General features: G+C 41.0%; 1 protein-coding gene across 2 annotated transcripts in view; it reads right to left on the reverse strand.

Moving 5' to 3' along the window:
* The window catches only part of NR5A2 (nuclear receptor subfamily 5, group A, member 2), a 123,673-nt gene that overhangs the window by 46,665 nt on the left and 60,867 nt on the right, over window positions 1-16,141 (reverse strand). For both annotated transcript variants that reach the window (XM_012650475.1, XM_012650476.1), the window contains exon 5: window positions 6,251-6,370. In XM_012650475.1, the coding sequence (XP_012505929.1) occupies window positions 6,251-6,370 (120 nt within the window). The remainder of the gene's footprint in view (window positions 1-6,250; window positions 6,371-16,141) is intronic.

The following is a 16,141-nucleotide window of genomic DNA, read 5'->3' on the forward strand; positions in this document are numbered from 1 at the left end:
AGCGGTGGACGGAGCCTTGGACAAGGAGGAGATCTGGGCCGTCGCTGCCTCTCACAGACCAAGAGCCTCGGGCAAATCATGTTCAATCTCCACGCCTGGGTGTCCTTATCTTTAACTACAGCAGTTAAGGTCAATGATGGTAATAAGGTACTTCCCACTTCCGTGATTATCAGGAAAATAATCTTAGTTGGGACAATACTAGCAATTTAAGTTTAGAATCAATTGAATGAACCATGGCTATAGCTTAATAAATACATAGCATTATACATTTTAATAAAAATCACTATTTAAGCCCTAGACCAGGAAGACTGTACTAAAACAAAGCAAAAATATATTAGTATAAATTAATTTTTATTATTATGATGGGGTTAATTAAATTCTGATATGTGTGTAGTTCCAACAGGTAGGTAATAAGTTCAAATACTAGAATTTCATACTTGAAAATGTACTACACTATAGCTGGAAAGAATCTAAATTGTTTCGTAGGATTACACGCTTAGTGAGAGACCTTCATTGAGATGGCCTCAAGAAACCAACTGGCTTACCAGCAACGTTACAGCTACACATTTATTTACACACTAATTTGAAAGCTCAAACATGCTTATTAAATGGGCGCTCCGATAACATTTCTTTCAAGGATAATTTATCAAATTGCACGGCTCTGAAGAAGGATGGGTAATTTATTCCCGAAACAACACACAGATCTACAACTTCCTTACATTTTATTACAAACATAATTATGTTTTCATTGTCGAATGCAGAGTTTGTGCTCATTTCAGGAGCAGCTGGCCTTGTCTTTTATGTACTTAGTAAAATTAATTTATTGCTCTCTTATGTGTAATCTTTGTGCCATTAAATTCAAGGGAGATATTGAAGAAATACTCTTAACCAATGTCCCCTTTGGATAAATTTCACTCATCATGAAGGTAGAAACAGTTTTAGCTAAATTGCTTTTAGTTCTAATCACCAAAATTTTGATGACTCGTACATTGTAAGATGCCTGTCATTTTAATATGATACACAATAATAGAAGATAATAAATTGCCAGCAGACCTTTCCCTTAGGGTGATGTTACAGTGGCTGTTAATTAGCTACAATATGCAAATAGTCAAACCCAACCCCACTTCAAAGTACACTATTATTTTATACATAGATACATGTTATTTTTTAAAATACTGGATAGAATTCTTCTCATAAATATAAGATGCTACAGTATAGAATTGATTTGACAGTGCTTAATATTACTGATAATCATTATTTCCTTTTTGCTGAATAAGGTTATTTAACGTACAGTTATACAGACGCCTGATTGAAAGACACAATTAAAACATAATAGCTAACTGCAGGGTTAAGTGAAGCACTGGGTCTGTATTTCAATACTATGTACTGGTGTCCTGGGCGGCTCTTTGCAGTGGGACTATTTGGGTTACTCTGGTTCTGAACGAACTACGAGAAAATTCAATTCTGCAAACATTGATTGAGCAAACTTCCTAGCCATTGGGCTGAAGACAAAGGTCGTGGTATTTTATCTAACTTTCCTCCCTCTCTTCAAACTCCAAGTAGCAGTCTCCTGACTATCCCCCTCATTTTTTCAATTCACTCTAGCCTTTTTCTTCTTCCTGTGCTATAACAAATTCACGTGATTTACAGGGAGCTGCATTCAGTAGGAAAAAGCCAGAAGACTAGAACACGGAGCACCAGAGGCCTTGTATCCCTCAAGAGGGATGTCCAGAGAGTTGCTATAAAGCAGCGTGGATGCCACATACCTGCTTTCAGGGTACTACAGGATCGCCATCTGGGGCTCCCACTGAGTCAAGACTTTGGCCCCGATATTGTGGACTGAGGCACATTTAATGTTACTATTTGCTAATCTGAAAGTACTGAGTGTAAACATTTTCATTTGTTCCCGAAGTAATCACCATGGGGCAGTTGAGAAAATTCTACAAGGAAACCTGGACAATTATGAGGGAATTGAGAATACTGTACTTCCTCTGATTGAGGCTAGAAAGGGTGGAGGGGGCTTCTCTACCCCTGAGAGGATTTTAAGCACTGCCATCTGCTTCTACCTGCCAAGGAGAGTTCGATGAAACGTCCTCACCTCAGGGGTAAGGCACTTCCTTATAAGAAGCTGAATCACCTGGACGGCTTTGAATGCCCATCTTATCCCTCTTGCCCTTCCTCCTCTGAACTCTCCTCAGACCTTATCTGACCCTGTGTCCTGGGGCTTACTAGGGAAAGTGCTCGGTGGAAAGCACTATGCAAAGGGCAGTCATTAAAGTCATTAATTAGGTAGGCGAATTACATTTCTTATCATTATTGCCTACGGGGCTGTGTCTAATTTTTTTCCCTCACATCTTTGATTTCCCTTCATTTATCAGGCCATCAGAAACATTTTGGAACTAAATGGAAAATATTATTCTCTCCTATAGGTGATTGCCAAGCTGCCTGTAGGGGAATTTTGCATGCTTTATTGGGATAATGCCATTTAATTCTTTGCCATGATATCAACAACTATGGCCTTGATACAATGCATCACAGAAACAGATGTCTATTGTTTTAAAGTTCACATTCTGCACAAATCCATGGTAGTAAGTAGTAGGTCAATATGTCTCTGGGGTGGATGAATTATTTTATTTAGAAAAGTAAGAAAAATATTTATTTAAAATATACATTTTCTCCAAAGATTGGAAGAGAACTCAACAAAAACATCTGATTTATGATGATAGACTTATGAGCAATTTTTTTAATTTCTAGTTTTGTCTTAATGTTGAAATAATTTTATAATGGTAAGTAATAATCACATTATAATGTGCTTATAATGCCACACTAAAAAAATCCTCCCAAAGACAAGCATATTAAAAAAAAAAAAAACACAAAAAAAATGTATGCTTTTAGTCTCAAAAAAGAATGAATTTGTTTTGCTCGGAAGTCCCAAAGAGGCTGTCATGCACCGGAATGACACACGAAGACCAAATTAAACACCTGCGGTGAAGACGCGCTCTGCAGCAACTGGGAGTTATCCAGAAAAGCAGCGGCATGTTGGTGAGGAGCACGGCCTCTGGCACTAGCCTGCCCAGATCCGAGTATCTCTTCTACCACTTGTTAGTCGTGTTTTGACCTTGAATCAGCTGCATCGCCTCTCTTTGCCTCCATTTCCTGATCTACAAAAAGGGGACCACGACATACTTCTTCACAGGGTTGTTAACTCCATCAGTGTCAGCCTGTGTGGGCCCAGCTGTGAGCACTTCTAACTCTTGTCAGCACTTTACAGGACTATTTCCTGTCATTTTTATTGCAATTCACTCAGGTAGATAGCATCACAGTCCCCACGGGACAGGTGAGGACACCGAAACTTGAAAGGTAAAGGGACTTGCTCAACATGACATAGTTACGAAGTCTCGGAATGGGGACATCAGCGCAGGTTGTTCTGAACTAGACGGCATGTGGGAGACACACACCCCCCAGAGAGCAAGCAGTCTGCACCCACAATTCAACTGTTAATAGACGGTAAACATAACAAAAAGAAAGCAGTTCTCTATTTTTTTTTTGCTATCCTCAACTACTTACATATCTTTTATAAATCATTTTTCTCCAGAATATTGCTTTACTCTTTCACTTAATACATTCCTTTCCTTCCTTTCATGATTTCAGCTACCTTCTTGAAATTGGTGTACCTCGAATAATTTATTATTGTTGTTTTTGTTGTTGTTTCAACCAAAATCCAGTTTCCCTGCCCTTGTGATCATAGAAGTATATCATTCTAAAAAAATTGTGCTTGAAACTTTCCCATGTCTCCGTGGGCCACAGCAAAGGGAGCAGTCTACAGCAATAAAGGGAGATTTACTACTGTAGAACCGTTGTTGATATCCCAGCCCTGAGAGAGTAAGTTGGAAGGCATAAGAGGGTATGGATGAGATGTGGGAACACGGTGAGGATCAGTCTGGGTCTTGAGACCCAGTTAACTTGTTTCAGGTGAGCAATTAGGCCAGAGATATGATAGTTCTCATTTCATACAATCAGCTAATATTTATCACGTGCCTAACAGATTCGGTGTTTTAGTAGGTGCCGGGGGATACAGAAGCAGCCTATGTATACGACCCTGCATTAAACTCTCTTTCTCATTCTCTTGGAGTTCTGAAAAGTCTTCCTTTGTAGCACTTTTGCTTTCATCCTATGGAACTGCAGGAAGCCCAGAGATAAGTTCAAATGTTTTGTCTAACTTATCCACAAAGTAAAATAAAGATGTCTTCCATAGTTGCCACAAATGAGAACGTCTGATGAATTACCATTTATCATTATCAGGCTATTCACTTGGATTGGATGGGAAAAACTTAGGGAGGGGCTTTGGCAGGCCGGCGGGATACTAAACACGGGGGGAGCTGGAAGAATATAGACTGCAGGAAACAAAAAGGAAACCACTGTCTCTCCACCAGGGAGTTCCTCATTCAATTCTGCTGCAAAACACAAAGCAGCAGTAAGCGATATTAAAGACTATCATACAGCATCTATTCCTTGACTGTTCTTGGTTTTGAAAATCAGAAAGAAATGCGCTTTTTCTACTTTTTAAATGGTAATTACCTTTACCCCGGAGCAGCACTTAAAGCAAAATGAAATGTGAACTAAGAAGTATTTCTAAAGAGCAGAATGGAAGTGCTTTGAGAAAGAACGGCACAAACCCATTTCATTTCTGAAACTCAAAAAGACATGAAATCAAATTAATTTGTGGGCTGAGACCTGTACTTCTAATGCAGCTCCTAGCTGGGCAAAGGTGGGAGGAACACCTAATGACCAGACTCTGAAAATGGGTACATTTCCTCCAAGGACTTGGGACACAGGGTGAAAATGCTAAACAGAAATTTGAAAGCACAGGAAGTCAAACCCACTGAGACTTTATTTGCTCATCTAGAAAGCTTTTCTCATGAGAAGTGCAGAAAGCAGGGACCAGAGAGCGACGGAGATGCTCAAATTGATCCAATTTGCAAAAACTCTAAATGGTACTTGCCTTTAATTTGATTGGGGAAATTTGATTTATGAATAATACAGCAAATGATGTGGAGACAGCCTTTCATTTCCAAATACACATGGCTGTGCTTTCACAGCGCATAAACATTTATGGCTGGACGTAAAAGATCACGGTGCCCGAGCACTAAAGTCACCACGGCTGAACCATGCAGTGGGGCCCTGGATAGGTACAATGCACAGGACTGGAGGAATCGCTGGGTTCCATGCATTTATTTTAATACATTAGTTGTAGAATGGAGGGTAAGAAACCGCAGGGGCTTGCCCAAATCCTGTAATGTTGGAATTAGGTCCATTAAGTAGACTGTTTCCCAAGACATCCACAAAGCTGTCTCTCCTTTGTAAGTCTTTGCTCAAATGTCACTTTTCAATAAGGCCAAACCCACCATTTCTATTTAACACTGAAATCCATGAGTCACCTTACAACACACCTCTGTGGATGACTGTTGATTTCCCTTTACCTGGCTATTTTTTTCTTTTGTTCAATAGCACTTTAACCTGTAACACATTACAGATTTATTAGGATTATTGTTTATCGTCATTTTCTCCCTATTACGACATTAAGTTCCATGAGGGCAGGAATTTCTTTGTTTTGTTCACTAATATACGCCAAAGCCCCAGAAAAGTGACTAGCACATAGTGGGAGGTTCAATAAACACGTGTTGATTGAACAAATATCTATTCAGAAAGGAGTAGGACTTATCAGTAATCTTTTTTCTTTCTCTTGCTTTTGAGCGACTGGATTTAGAAAACTGCCGCTCCTGTCCCTTCTGACTTGCTTGCCCTTCTGCCAACTGTTTAGGTTGGATGTGACACTGGAATCAGTCTCTTCCACCAATATTGTTCCAAAATAGTAAGGATTCCACAATTCATAGGGTTTTAAATACCTGACAAATAAATGTGGTAGGTTAATAAAGAAGCTGGAGGGAAAAAAAACAAAAACCTGGGTACTAATCATTGCTCTTGACTTCGCAGCTGCTCGGACCCTCGTGAGCAGAACCTGCAATCATCGCAGGCTGCGAGCGGCAGAATGCGTATGATTATGTTTGCTTTTACAAGTTTAGCTGTAATCATCAGAGCAGGGACAGAGTGCAGCGGGTCATCTTTTCTAAATTATTTGCAGCCAATCTCTCCCTTTCAAAGCACGAGAGTGCTTCTGACCTAGTTAAATCCCTGCCATTCTGAACATGCTTAATAAAAAGACACTTTTTTCTTTGGTCTCTACACTCACTTGTTGCCCAGTAACCAGGAAGATTGATCCTTCCTTTCCATGTACCACTTGTCGGTAAATGTGGTCGAGGATCAAGAGCTCGCTCCAGCAGTTCTGAAGCAGCTTCATCTGGTCGTCAACCTATAAAAGAAATAGACACAATTGACGCCGTTACTCACTACGTTTTAGTTTTTGCATGATTTTCTACAGAGAGGACCACCTAGAAACGAGGAGGTCTCCACCCATGGTCGCCAAAGTGCAGATGCTCAGAATTGATGTCACTGCTGCTGAAGGTCATGATTTTCATTTGGACAAATACGTTTAAGGCCACATATAAATACTTAACCTAAGGATAATCAATGGACTGCTAGGAACAGGCACTCCTTGACATCGATCTATCTGGCATTGATAGAGCTATCAGAGTTTGGTGGAGGGAGGTAGAGGCGCCTGAGACTGTCCCCAGTAGACCCCATTAGAACGAGCCCAAGGTGCCCACGCTTATGTATCAAAAGGCTCATAGAGTACATTGAACCGAAGCTGAAAGGGTACATAGATATTAACAACTCCAAACCAAGGGGACTTACATACACAGCCCAGTGACTGCTGGAGACAGAACGCCCTGCCATCACCTGTCGTCAGCGTTAACTCCAAGTCCGCGTTGTGCTAGACTCTGCACAGAACACTCACCACGCATGACCTTGGTACTACCCTCAATTTGTTTTCTATGATTTGGACAATTTCCCCACAGACTCTCTAAACTTTCCGTATCTGAAAAGGGGGCCAAGAACAGTATCCCCCGCACAGGATTGCCGTGAGGATTAAAATGAAAAGTGCTATGTCACGACAGGCATCGTACACGTTCCATCTTGTCCCCCAGAGAGCTTTGCTCTTCTGTGACGAATACATGCCTGTCTCATGCACAGTCCCCGTACCCATGGGCTGAACACGGACGGCGCACTGATGCACTGCGATGGTTTTGCATCTGTTTACTTTTCATTTTGTAACGTTCACCAGTCAAAAATCTTTGTATACGCACATGCGGTGGCCATGTTTGGACAGACATCATGCATTTATGAAAACAATGCCTGACCTATTTTTAAGAGTTTTTGAGTATTATTTTAGATTTTCTTCACAGGACGTGTCTTTGGAGTGAGCAGAGCTGGTACCATTCAATTTACAGATGAGAAAATGGGGTCTCAGAGAGGCTCAGGGCTGTGCCTAAAGCATTCTCTTCCTTTCTCTCACAATCTAGGCTATCTCCTAATTGCATCAAGAGGTCCTAGAATTTTCTATACCAAGTAAATTTAACTCACTTAACCAAATTCTTTTTTTTCTTCAGCTGTTTGAATCAGAAACCAAAGTCATTTTTAAGTGGCCATTCAGTGGGACTCGGAATAGTTGTCACTGACACATTAGTAGTGAAAGAGCTCATGGCTAACTTTATTTCCGTAAGTCCGAGACACATGACCATAGTCAAGAGAGCACTGAACTTAGAGTACGCACAAGGAGTTGAGGGACGGTTCCGTACTCCCCAGCTGTGAGAGCATGGCTCAGCCACTCACCTCCCAAGGCTTATTTTCTTAGCTAAAAATATGTAAGGTGGGTCTTGTTGTGAAGATGAAATGAGATAGTGGACGGGAAAGCCCTTTGCACAGTATAAGGCAATACACAAATGCAGAAACCACAAACAGAAAGCTCTCAGCTGGAAGACCATATAAGTTCTGTTTAGAAGGAAAAAAGCAATTGCAGAGATCGAAGCTACCGTCAAGCTCTGTGATCGGGAAAAGGCGTCTCTAAGCGCCTCACCATCGCAAGTATTTCAAACCTGTATGTCTGTTCTGACCAAAAGAACTTCATCCATTAAGTAAACGGCAATTTTTGAGAGCCAATTATTTAGTGGGTACAAGTGCCAGGCCCTGGGATATAACGATGAATAAGATAAACACAGTCCCTGACTTTGTGAAAATGACTCCCGTAGGACACCATTGCGGTTTAGTTGAGAGCAACTCACTGTTTTCTCTAGAGGGAAGTCTCCCAAGAGTTGTGTGGTGTTACAGTCCAGGCTGTGGGCGGCGGTGTATGTGGATCTACCCGAATGTTCTCTGCAAACAGCTGACTCAAGGGGCTGTGGCCTGACATCCTAGCAGCATGGAGTCATCGTACCCAGAGCAGACTCCAGGAACTGTTTCTTGCAGAGGCGCAGGAGAGATTTCAAAGCAAAGTGCACTTTGCTCCTCTGGGTTTTATTATATTCTCAGACACTATCAGCATCTTATTTCAAACTTATCAGGCTGTGGTGGCAATTTGGTTTCATTATGCATTTTTTTCCTGTGATGTGAAGCATTACTTATTCATCAAGCATTTTTTTCAGGGAAGCCCAAAATACTGTACTTTGAAATTATCTCCCCAGAAACAATTACCATACATGTGAATGTTGCATAGAATTTCCAGATGGGTGGGGGAATATGGACTCCCCCATGGCCATTTATAGATGTCTAAAGGGGATTCCAGGTTAAGAACCTATTTACACAGCAAGAAAAGTTATTATTGTCTGCTGTCCGTGTAGAAAAGGAGAACAGGTGGATGAAAATTAAGAGAATATATTCTGGCGCCATCTCATCAAAAGATCTTCCTCTCCATTTGCATTTGGTGGTTCCTATCCTTTATATATAACAGGACAGAAATGGTTACGGTAACAGTTTGCCACAATTAAGCCATATTAAAACTATAGGGCAAGAATCTGATTTTTCCTAGCCTTCTTTTCTGTTAGGATGTTGACAATATGCTTCCAAAATCTGGGCCAGGCATGGTGGCTCATGCCTATAATCCCAGCTATTTGGGAGGCCAAGGAGGGACGATTGTTTGAGACCAGGGATTTGAGACCAGCCAGGGCAGCATAGTGAGATCCTGTCTCTAGTTAAAAAAAAAAAAGGAAAAAAAAAAGAAAAAATCTGCAGATTTCCTATTCCTGTCCTTTAGAAATCACAGGAATAGGTGAAACTAAGCATACCTATTTCCCTCAATTAGTACTTCATTTTGTGTTTTATATTTTGTGTGGTTCATTTCTCTCTTTGTGTCTAGCAGAGGATCTCCTCTAATCTCCCTGTTCTCACGAGGTGTTGTGATTGTTCTCTGCCTGCCCTCCTTGAGGGCAGGGCAGATCCTGAAACTGCAACTCCCAAGTGCCTTCCAAGATACCTGGGAAAAAAGCAGCATGTAATAAATGCTTGTTGCAAGAAGGAACAAATGATTCAGTTACCTTCACTGCTGGAATTTTCTGCTTTTCGCCTGTGCATCTCTGGTACCTGGCCCACGATACAAGCAAGCCACTCCTTCGGTGTTTGTGGAATGAATGGTAACCTGCACGGCAGTGACCGCATCGGCAACTTGCATCTGACCCTTCTCACACGTGCCCCGCAGGTCCGCGCCCGCGGCTGGCCCTGGGTAAAGACTTGTTGACTGATTGCAATTTTAACGCCCCTTCTGAGCAATTGATCCCTTGTTCTAATACTCTCCGAGGAGGTCTGCCTTGCCAACAGTCCATTTCATTATTTTCCGTAATTGATTATGTGATATTTTATATTATCTTGAAATTGGTGAGTGTGCATCTTCACAGTGCTTCGGACGACATAGTTTTATGCAAGTCTATGATATAAGAGGGTGGGCTGAACATGATGGCCAACTTGTTCCCTAGCTCTACATAAGAAATGACGGCAAATTTGAAGTTGTTTTTTTTTTTTTTAATTAAAACAAACCAAGTTATAAGAGAGGGTAGATTAGGGAAAGAAGAGAAAATTAACCTACTTCTTTTGAGTAAATTCTGCAGGTATTAACGCTGTCAGCAAACAACTCAGGTGGCATCTGGGAGCCCACGAGGAGGACCATGGAGTACGAGTTCCATTATGTATCCAAGCTTCTCACCAGTAGTTGGCAATACCACCTCGTAGAATCCCGTGTTATCAGCATAATAAAGGAAGGGCTTATCTCAGAAACCTAGTTACTCATCAGAGAAGCTATTTATATAGATATTATAGATAAGAGTGTGAAGGAACACAAGCCTCATATTGTTATGGAGCACAACTTCCCACAATCCAGAATGTTAATCATTAGAAACTTGTGCTTTCTCATAAGAAGAGTGAATTTGGCAAACAATTAGAAGAAAAATGTGTAGCTCTTTCTCAAGCCCACGTTTAACTTATCAAAAACTTTCTTTTACTCCCTTCGCTGTACTTTCTAACAGTCCAGCAAGTGAGCTGTCATTCACGTTCCCTCTTGCAGAGCCTTTTTAAAATGGACATCATGAATCATGATGTCATGATTCATGGTAAAGCTTTACAAAAGATATTTTTAGGAAAACTTTCTACAATATGGGCTGGTAATTTAAAGTGGACATAGACCCATTTCTTATTTTTGGTCATTAAATTTGGTGTGCCGGGCCTTGTGTTACAAACTTGAGGGAAAACAAATTCCTAAAATACAATCCCTGCCTTCAAGAAACTCACACAGGCCGGGCGCGGTGGCTCACGCCTGTAATCCTAGCTCTCTGGGAGGCCGAGGCGGGTGGATTGTTTGAGCTCAGGAGTTCGAGACCAGCCTGAGCAAGAGCGAGACCCCATCTCTACTAAAAATAGAAAGAAATTAATCGGACAACTAAAAATATATAGAAAAAATTAGCCGGGCATGGTGGCGCGTGCCTGTAGTCCCAGCTACTCGGGAGGCTGAGGCAGAAGGATCACTTGAGCCCAGGAGTGTGAGGTTGCTGTGAGCTAGGCTGACGCCACGGCACTCACGCCCGGGCAAAAGAATGAGACTCTGTCTCAAAAAAAAAAAAAAAAAAAAAAAGAAAGAAACTCACACCAATGAGGAGACAGAAGCGTGAATCCATTATTATAATCCCAAGTGTACAAGAACCATGGGAGCACTTCACGCTGCTCCAATTCCTGCGGAGACTTCCTGGGGGTCAGAGGAGGATGTATTTAACCTTGTAGATTACTTAATAAACTTATTTTTCCTTTCTCAGTAGCTCCTATTAGAATAACTCTAGGAACAAAGTATAATTTTTTAAAAATATGACTCTAAGACGCTTCAGAATCGTTACAAATGGAGTACAGCTATTATTTCTTTTTTTCCATTCTGGCAAAAAGAATAAAAAAAACTCTCAGCATAAAGAAAAGGCAAACATTTAAAGTGATGAATATCCCAGTTACTCTGATTTTGATTATGTGACTGTATCTAATTTTCATGTGTAACCCCAAATTACATACCTAATATGTATCAATTTTAAAATAAACAAAAAAGGGGAAAAAATCCCTAAAGATGGGTTTTTATGGTCTTCTTGTGTCAATGATCACATTTATAAAAGTATATTTTGAAGATTAGAGAGGAAAATCAAAATCCTAATAAGTTCAAATCAACTTAAATCTTAATGAGAGTCTGCTCTGGGCAGGACAGGCACATAGCTGCTTTAATCCTTCACTGTTTTTATCAAGAACATGATGATTATCTGTAACCTTATGATAAAGTGCTACAAAGTCCAAGAAAAAATGATTTCACATTAACAATGATTAAACAAGCACTAAAAACAATAGTGTACAAGAGAACTAACAGCCGGTAATACTCCCTAGTCAATTGTTGCAATACCCAATAGATTTATAACCAGAAGTTCTTCCCACCCCGATAACTCGAAGTGATTCCAGTGTGCTTTCTGATTGGGTTGTGGTTGATTCATAATACAAAGTCCTATCTGTCAACACTGCACCAGGGAACCGAGCTATTCTGGCTCCTTTCTGTTTCTGCAATGGAGCAACAAAAGATTTTTCCTTCCTGGGATCTGAACTCTCTTTCAGATGAGTGAAAGAAATCTTCTTTTACATTCCTACCAACCCCTTCTGGGGTTTTCACTCATTTCACCTCCCATCTGGGGCATGAGCAATAGTCTCCCCGAGTCTAGGACCTATATAGTCTACATGCTTCTGTCTCCTGCCCTAATCCATCAAATACACAATTAATAGAATTATCTATTTTGGTCATGCTATTCCTTAGGACATGAACCTCTTCCAAATTCCTTCGATTTCCCTTCAAAGATCTCCACCAAACCAGAGCTCTCTAGCCAGTTATGCTGGGAATAGATTATCAGTGTACCTGCTGGTCCTCCAGCCTGGGTTGGCCTGGGCAGCCAGAAACCGGGGGCGGTTACCTCTGACCATGAGCAACCTGCTCTGTTCATACTGCTCGGCCATGTAAATACTATAATTTTCTTTTCTTTTCTTTTCTTTTTTTTTGAGAGAGAGAGTCGTGCTCTGTTGCCTGGCTAGAATGCCATGGTATCAGCCTAGCTCACAGCAACCTCAAACTCCTGACCTCAAGTGATCCTCCTGCCTCAGCCTCCCAGAGTGCTAGGATTACAGGTGTGGGCTATACCTTGTTTCATGACATCCTAGTTCTTTGGTAAACATTGTGTGTTTGCTGTTATCTTGCTCATGACTTGCTACTACTGCTACTACTACTACTAGGAAACGCATACTGGTATCAGTCACTGTTTTAAAATCTTTAAAAGCATGAGCCTATGTGCACATTTAATCTTCACAACTCAAAGAAGCAGGACTTACTATGATCCGCATTTTACCAATGAGAAAACTGAGACATAAAGGTTAAGCAACTTGCCAAATGTCCCACAGCCAGTAAGCAGCAGAGCCAGGATTTGAAGAGTTCATGACCGTGGCGACTAGACTAGGATAGCACTACCCCTTCCCTAGAACACGCACCGACGCCCTCAGACACCATTGCGAAGCTGCCTCCTTCAGCCCGCCCTGATCAGCTTCATCCATGCTGGTCATTCCTGCCTTCTCGTAACATTTTGTAACAGGTTAACCTACATTAGTTGATTTGGGTTCTGCAAAATTCTGAGAGTAGGGGTTCAAAACGTCAGTGTCTACAGACTTTCAAAATTAAATTATATAAAATTATCTTTCACTGTTGTAGGGACCAGATTTTTGAAAACTTCATTAATTGGGAATGATGCCTAAACTGGAACGTTTAGGTGTCGTCCCCTAAACAGAGGTTTAGGGACACAGCTGTTACGCAGCTGATATCCTTAATCTGCAGGGAAGTGGGGCCACCTCGGTCCTGCCCCACCTTCACACAATCAGGTGTAAAGTGAATGACTAGAGCAGTGTGGGGCATGAACAAGACAGCTGTCAGCAGGAGGAGACAGCAAATAAAACAGTCTGGTCCTCTATTTCTTGAGCAGCTCAGTTCAGACTCACTCGGTACAGGAAGCCAGAGGCCAGACTTCAGGAACCCCTACGGGAAGCCCTCTGTAACCTGGTACAACAGTGGGCGTTCAGCCACGACGAGTGTTCAGAAACAGGCTTGTCTAACCCTCTGTTTAGGAAGTCACAGAATGGTATGATTTGTGTTAGAGAGCCTTTCACCAAAAATTATTAACTTTCTTTCAAAGTCCAGTGTTTGCAAAGGTAAGTTTAATCTATCCAGAACATTCATAGGTATGATATACCTGTTTCCCAGGGATGTTGAATACAATTATTACTTTATATAAAGATATGTTAATGTCAGACATTAAATGTCAATTTCTTCATTTATATAAATGTGAGGTAATTACGTGAGAGACATTTTGAGGTTTAGAGTAGTGTATGTAAATGTTATATATTACTGTTAGGAAACAGATTGTCACCAGAGTATATAATTTAGTAAACTTCTTTTGGATAAAATTGTGGCTACGTTCTGAGAATTTGTCAAACCAAAGGACAAATTTGGCCAGTTTTTATTCCTCCTCTTAACCACATTTCAGAAAGCTTCTTGTTGCAATATCAATTAGTTATAAGCTAATGGCAAGTTCATCATATTTGGGGGGTGAATAGGAATTTTCACACAGCAGTCCTGGTAGACTTTTCTGTTTCTTAAGTTTCCACATACAGTCACGCATAATCCATAAGATCTGGTTAAGGCAGGCATTAAAAGGTAATGAGACAATTTTTGGTTGTGACTTATGGAATCGATCACGTTCCATTGCTTCAGAGTCAAAGCATGTACACATGTGAATACATAGGAGGACAGTGGAGTTGCTGCCACTTCTACACACTCTTCTAAGAGTTGGCACCGATGTGATGATTCAGCTAGGTTGTCAGGGGTGATTCCTCCGTGATGTTACAGTCTTCAGCCAAGTAAAGAATATAGGAATTAGTATACTGATGAACTTCATGGCCAAGCCAGTGCCTGATTTTTTGAGACTGGTATTAAAAAGGGTGGTTTGTGTAAGGGTGTGGTTAACCTAGGAAGCATTTGCCTTCCTGGATTATGGTTACGCCCCAGTCAACAATAAATCAGGCACCACATAGCAGTGCCGGGTGCTCGAGAAATGAATGCGCGTAAGACCTAGTTTTGGCCCTCAAGGAACTTATAAAGGAACTGAACAAACAAGGCAACCCAGCAAAATAATTAGTGCACGAGGAAGCATACAGAGCGTTAATAATTCTAAAATGAACATACACACAATGTCCCATTCTTTAAAAAAGATTTGGAAGCAGTTTACAGCAGTTTATATGTACATGTAATAAAAGATGAATGAAATAAATGAAGAAATGGAAATAAAGGAAAAATAAATCAAAACTGAGAACCAGGGTTAGCCTTAGCCCCCAAAATAAGCTCCATAAGGGCTGTTTCCGTTGTTGGAAATGGGCCACAGTTTGGTTCCTTGTAGCAAGAGCACCACTGCTCCCATGATTTGTAGCACATGAGATAAAATCAAAGCAGTTATGTGCAAAACAGCTTCTGCTAGGACTGGATTCCTAAGAGAAATCTTTCTGTGGGTTTTTCAAGGATTCTAGATGATTCTGTACACTAGACTCTAACAATATCCTCACAGTAGATACAACACTTAGCTTCAAGGAGAGTGTCCCTCTCAACGCCTTCAGTGTAAGTTGATGGCATGTTAAGAGGAGCCAAGATAATTTCGTCCTAGAAAACAACTTTCTAGTCTTTTATTCTAAAGATAAACTGAGACAATCCAGAAATGAACGGCTGGGCGCGGTGGCTCACGCCTGTAATCCTAGCACTCTGGGAGGCCAAGGCGGGCAGATCGTTTGAATTCAGGAGCTCAAGACCAGCCTGAGCAAGAGTGAGACCCCATCTCTACTAAAATAGAAAAAATTAGCCGGGCATGGTGGCGCATGCCTGTAGTCCCAGCTATTCAGGAGGCTGAGGGAGGAGGATCACTTGAGCCCAGGAGTTTGAGGTTGCTGTGAGCTAGGCTGACGCCCCGGCACTCTACTCAGGGCAACGGAGTGAGACTGTCTCAAAAAAAAAAAAAAGGAAAAGAAAGAAAGACAGAAAAAATCCAGAAATAAAGAGAGAAGGTATGTATTTTAGGCCCCTTCATTAACAGCAGAGTTGAGGGCCATTAAAAGAAATACATGACTTGGAGCTCAGAGTCCTGGGCCCCCACCTTGGCACTCTCATCTGCCAGGTAACTTTAGGCAAAGAACTCGAACCCCGTAAACCTCAGCCACTCTCAGAGCTGTAGATTTTGTCAAATGAGATCAGTGGAAATGTGCCCAGCTCAGTGGACACCCTATTGATCATAATTAAATGGAAATCTAAATAAATAAATAAAAGAAGACAAAATATGAAAGGTGCTAAATGAAGTACAAAGAAAAACATTTCAGGTGATGGCAAAGGTTGATGGACTAGAAAAGGAGTATCTTAAAGTAGATCAATGCGAAATATTTTTCAGTGATGTCTTTTGCTTGGTGTTATTTCATTATGACCACGACCTGTTTCCTGTTCTCTAGTTTAGAAATCTCTTAAGTATTATTAATGCAATGTTTCACATGTCTGATCTGGCAGACAATATTCAAGCAATGGAGACAAAATCCTTTTAAACATGATACATTT

The sequence above is a fragment of the Propithecus coquereli genome, unplaced genomic scaffold, assembly GCF_000956105.1.
Source record: "Propithecus coquereli isolate 6110/MARCELLA unplaced genomic scaffold, Pcoq_1.0 Scaffold328, whole genome shotgun sequence".
Taxonomy (NCBI): Eukaryota; Metazoa; Chordata; class Mammalia; order Primates; family Indriidae; genus Propithecus; species Propithecus coquereli.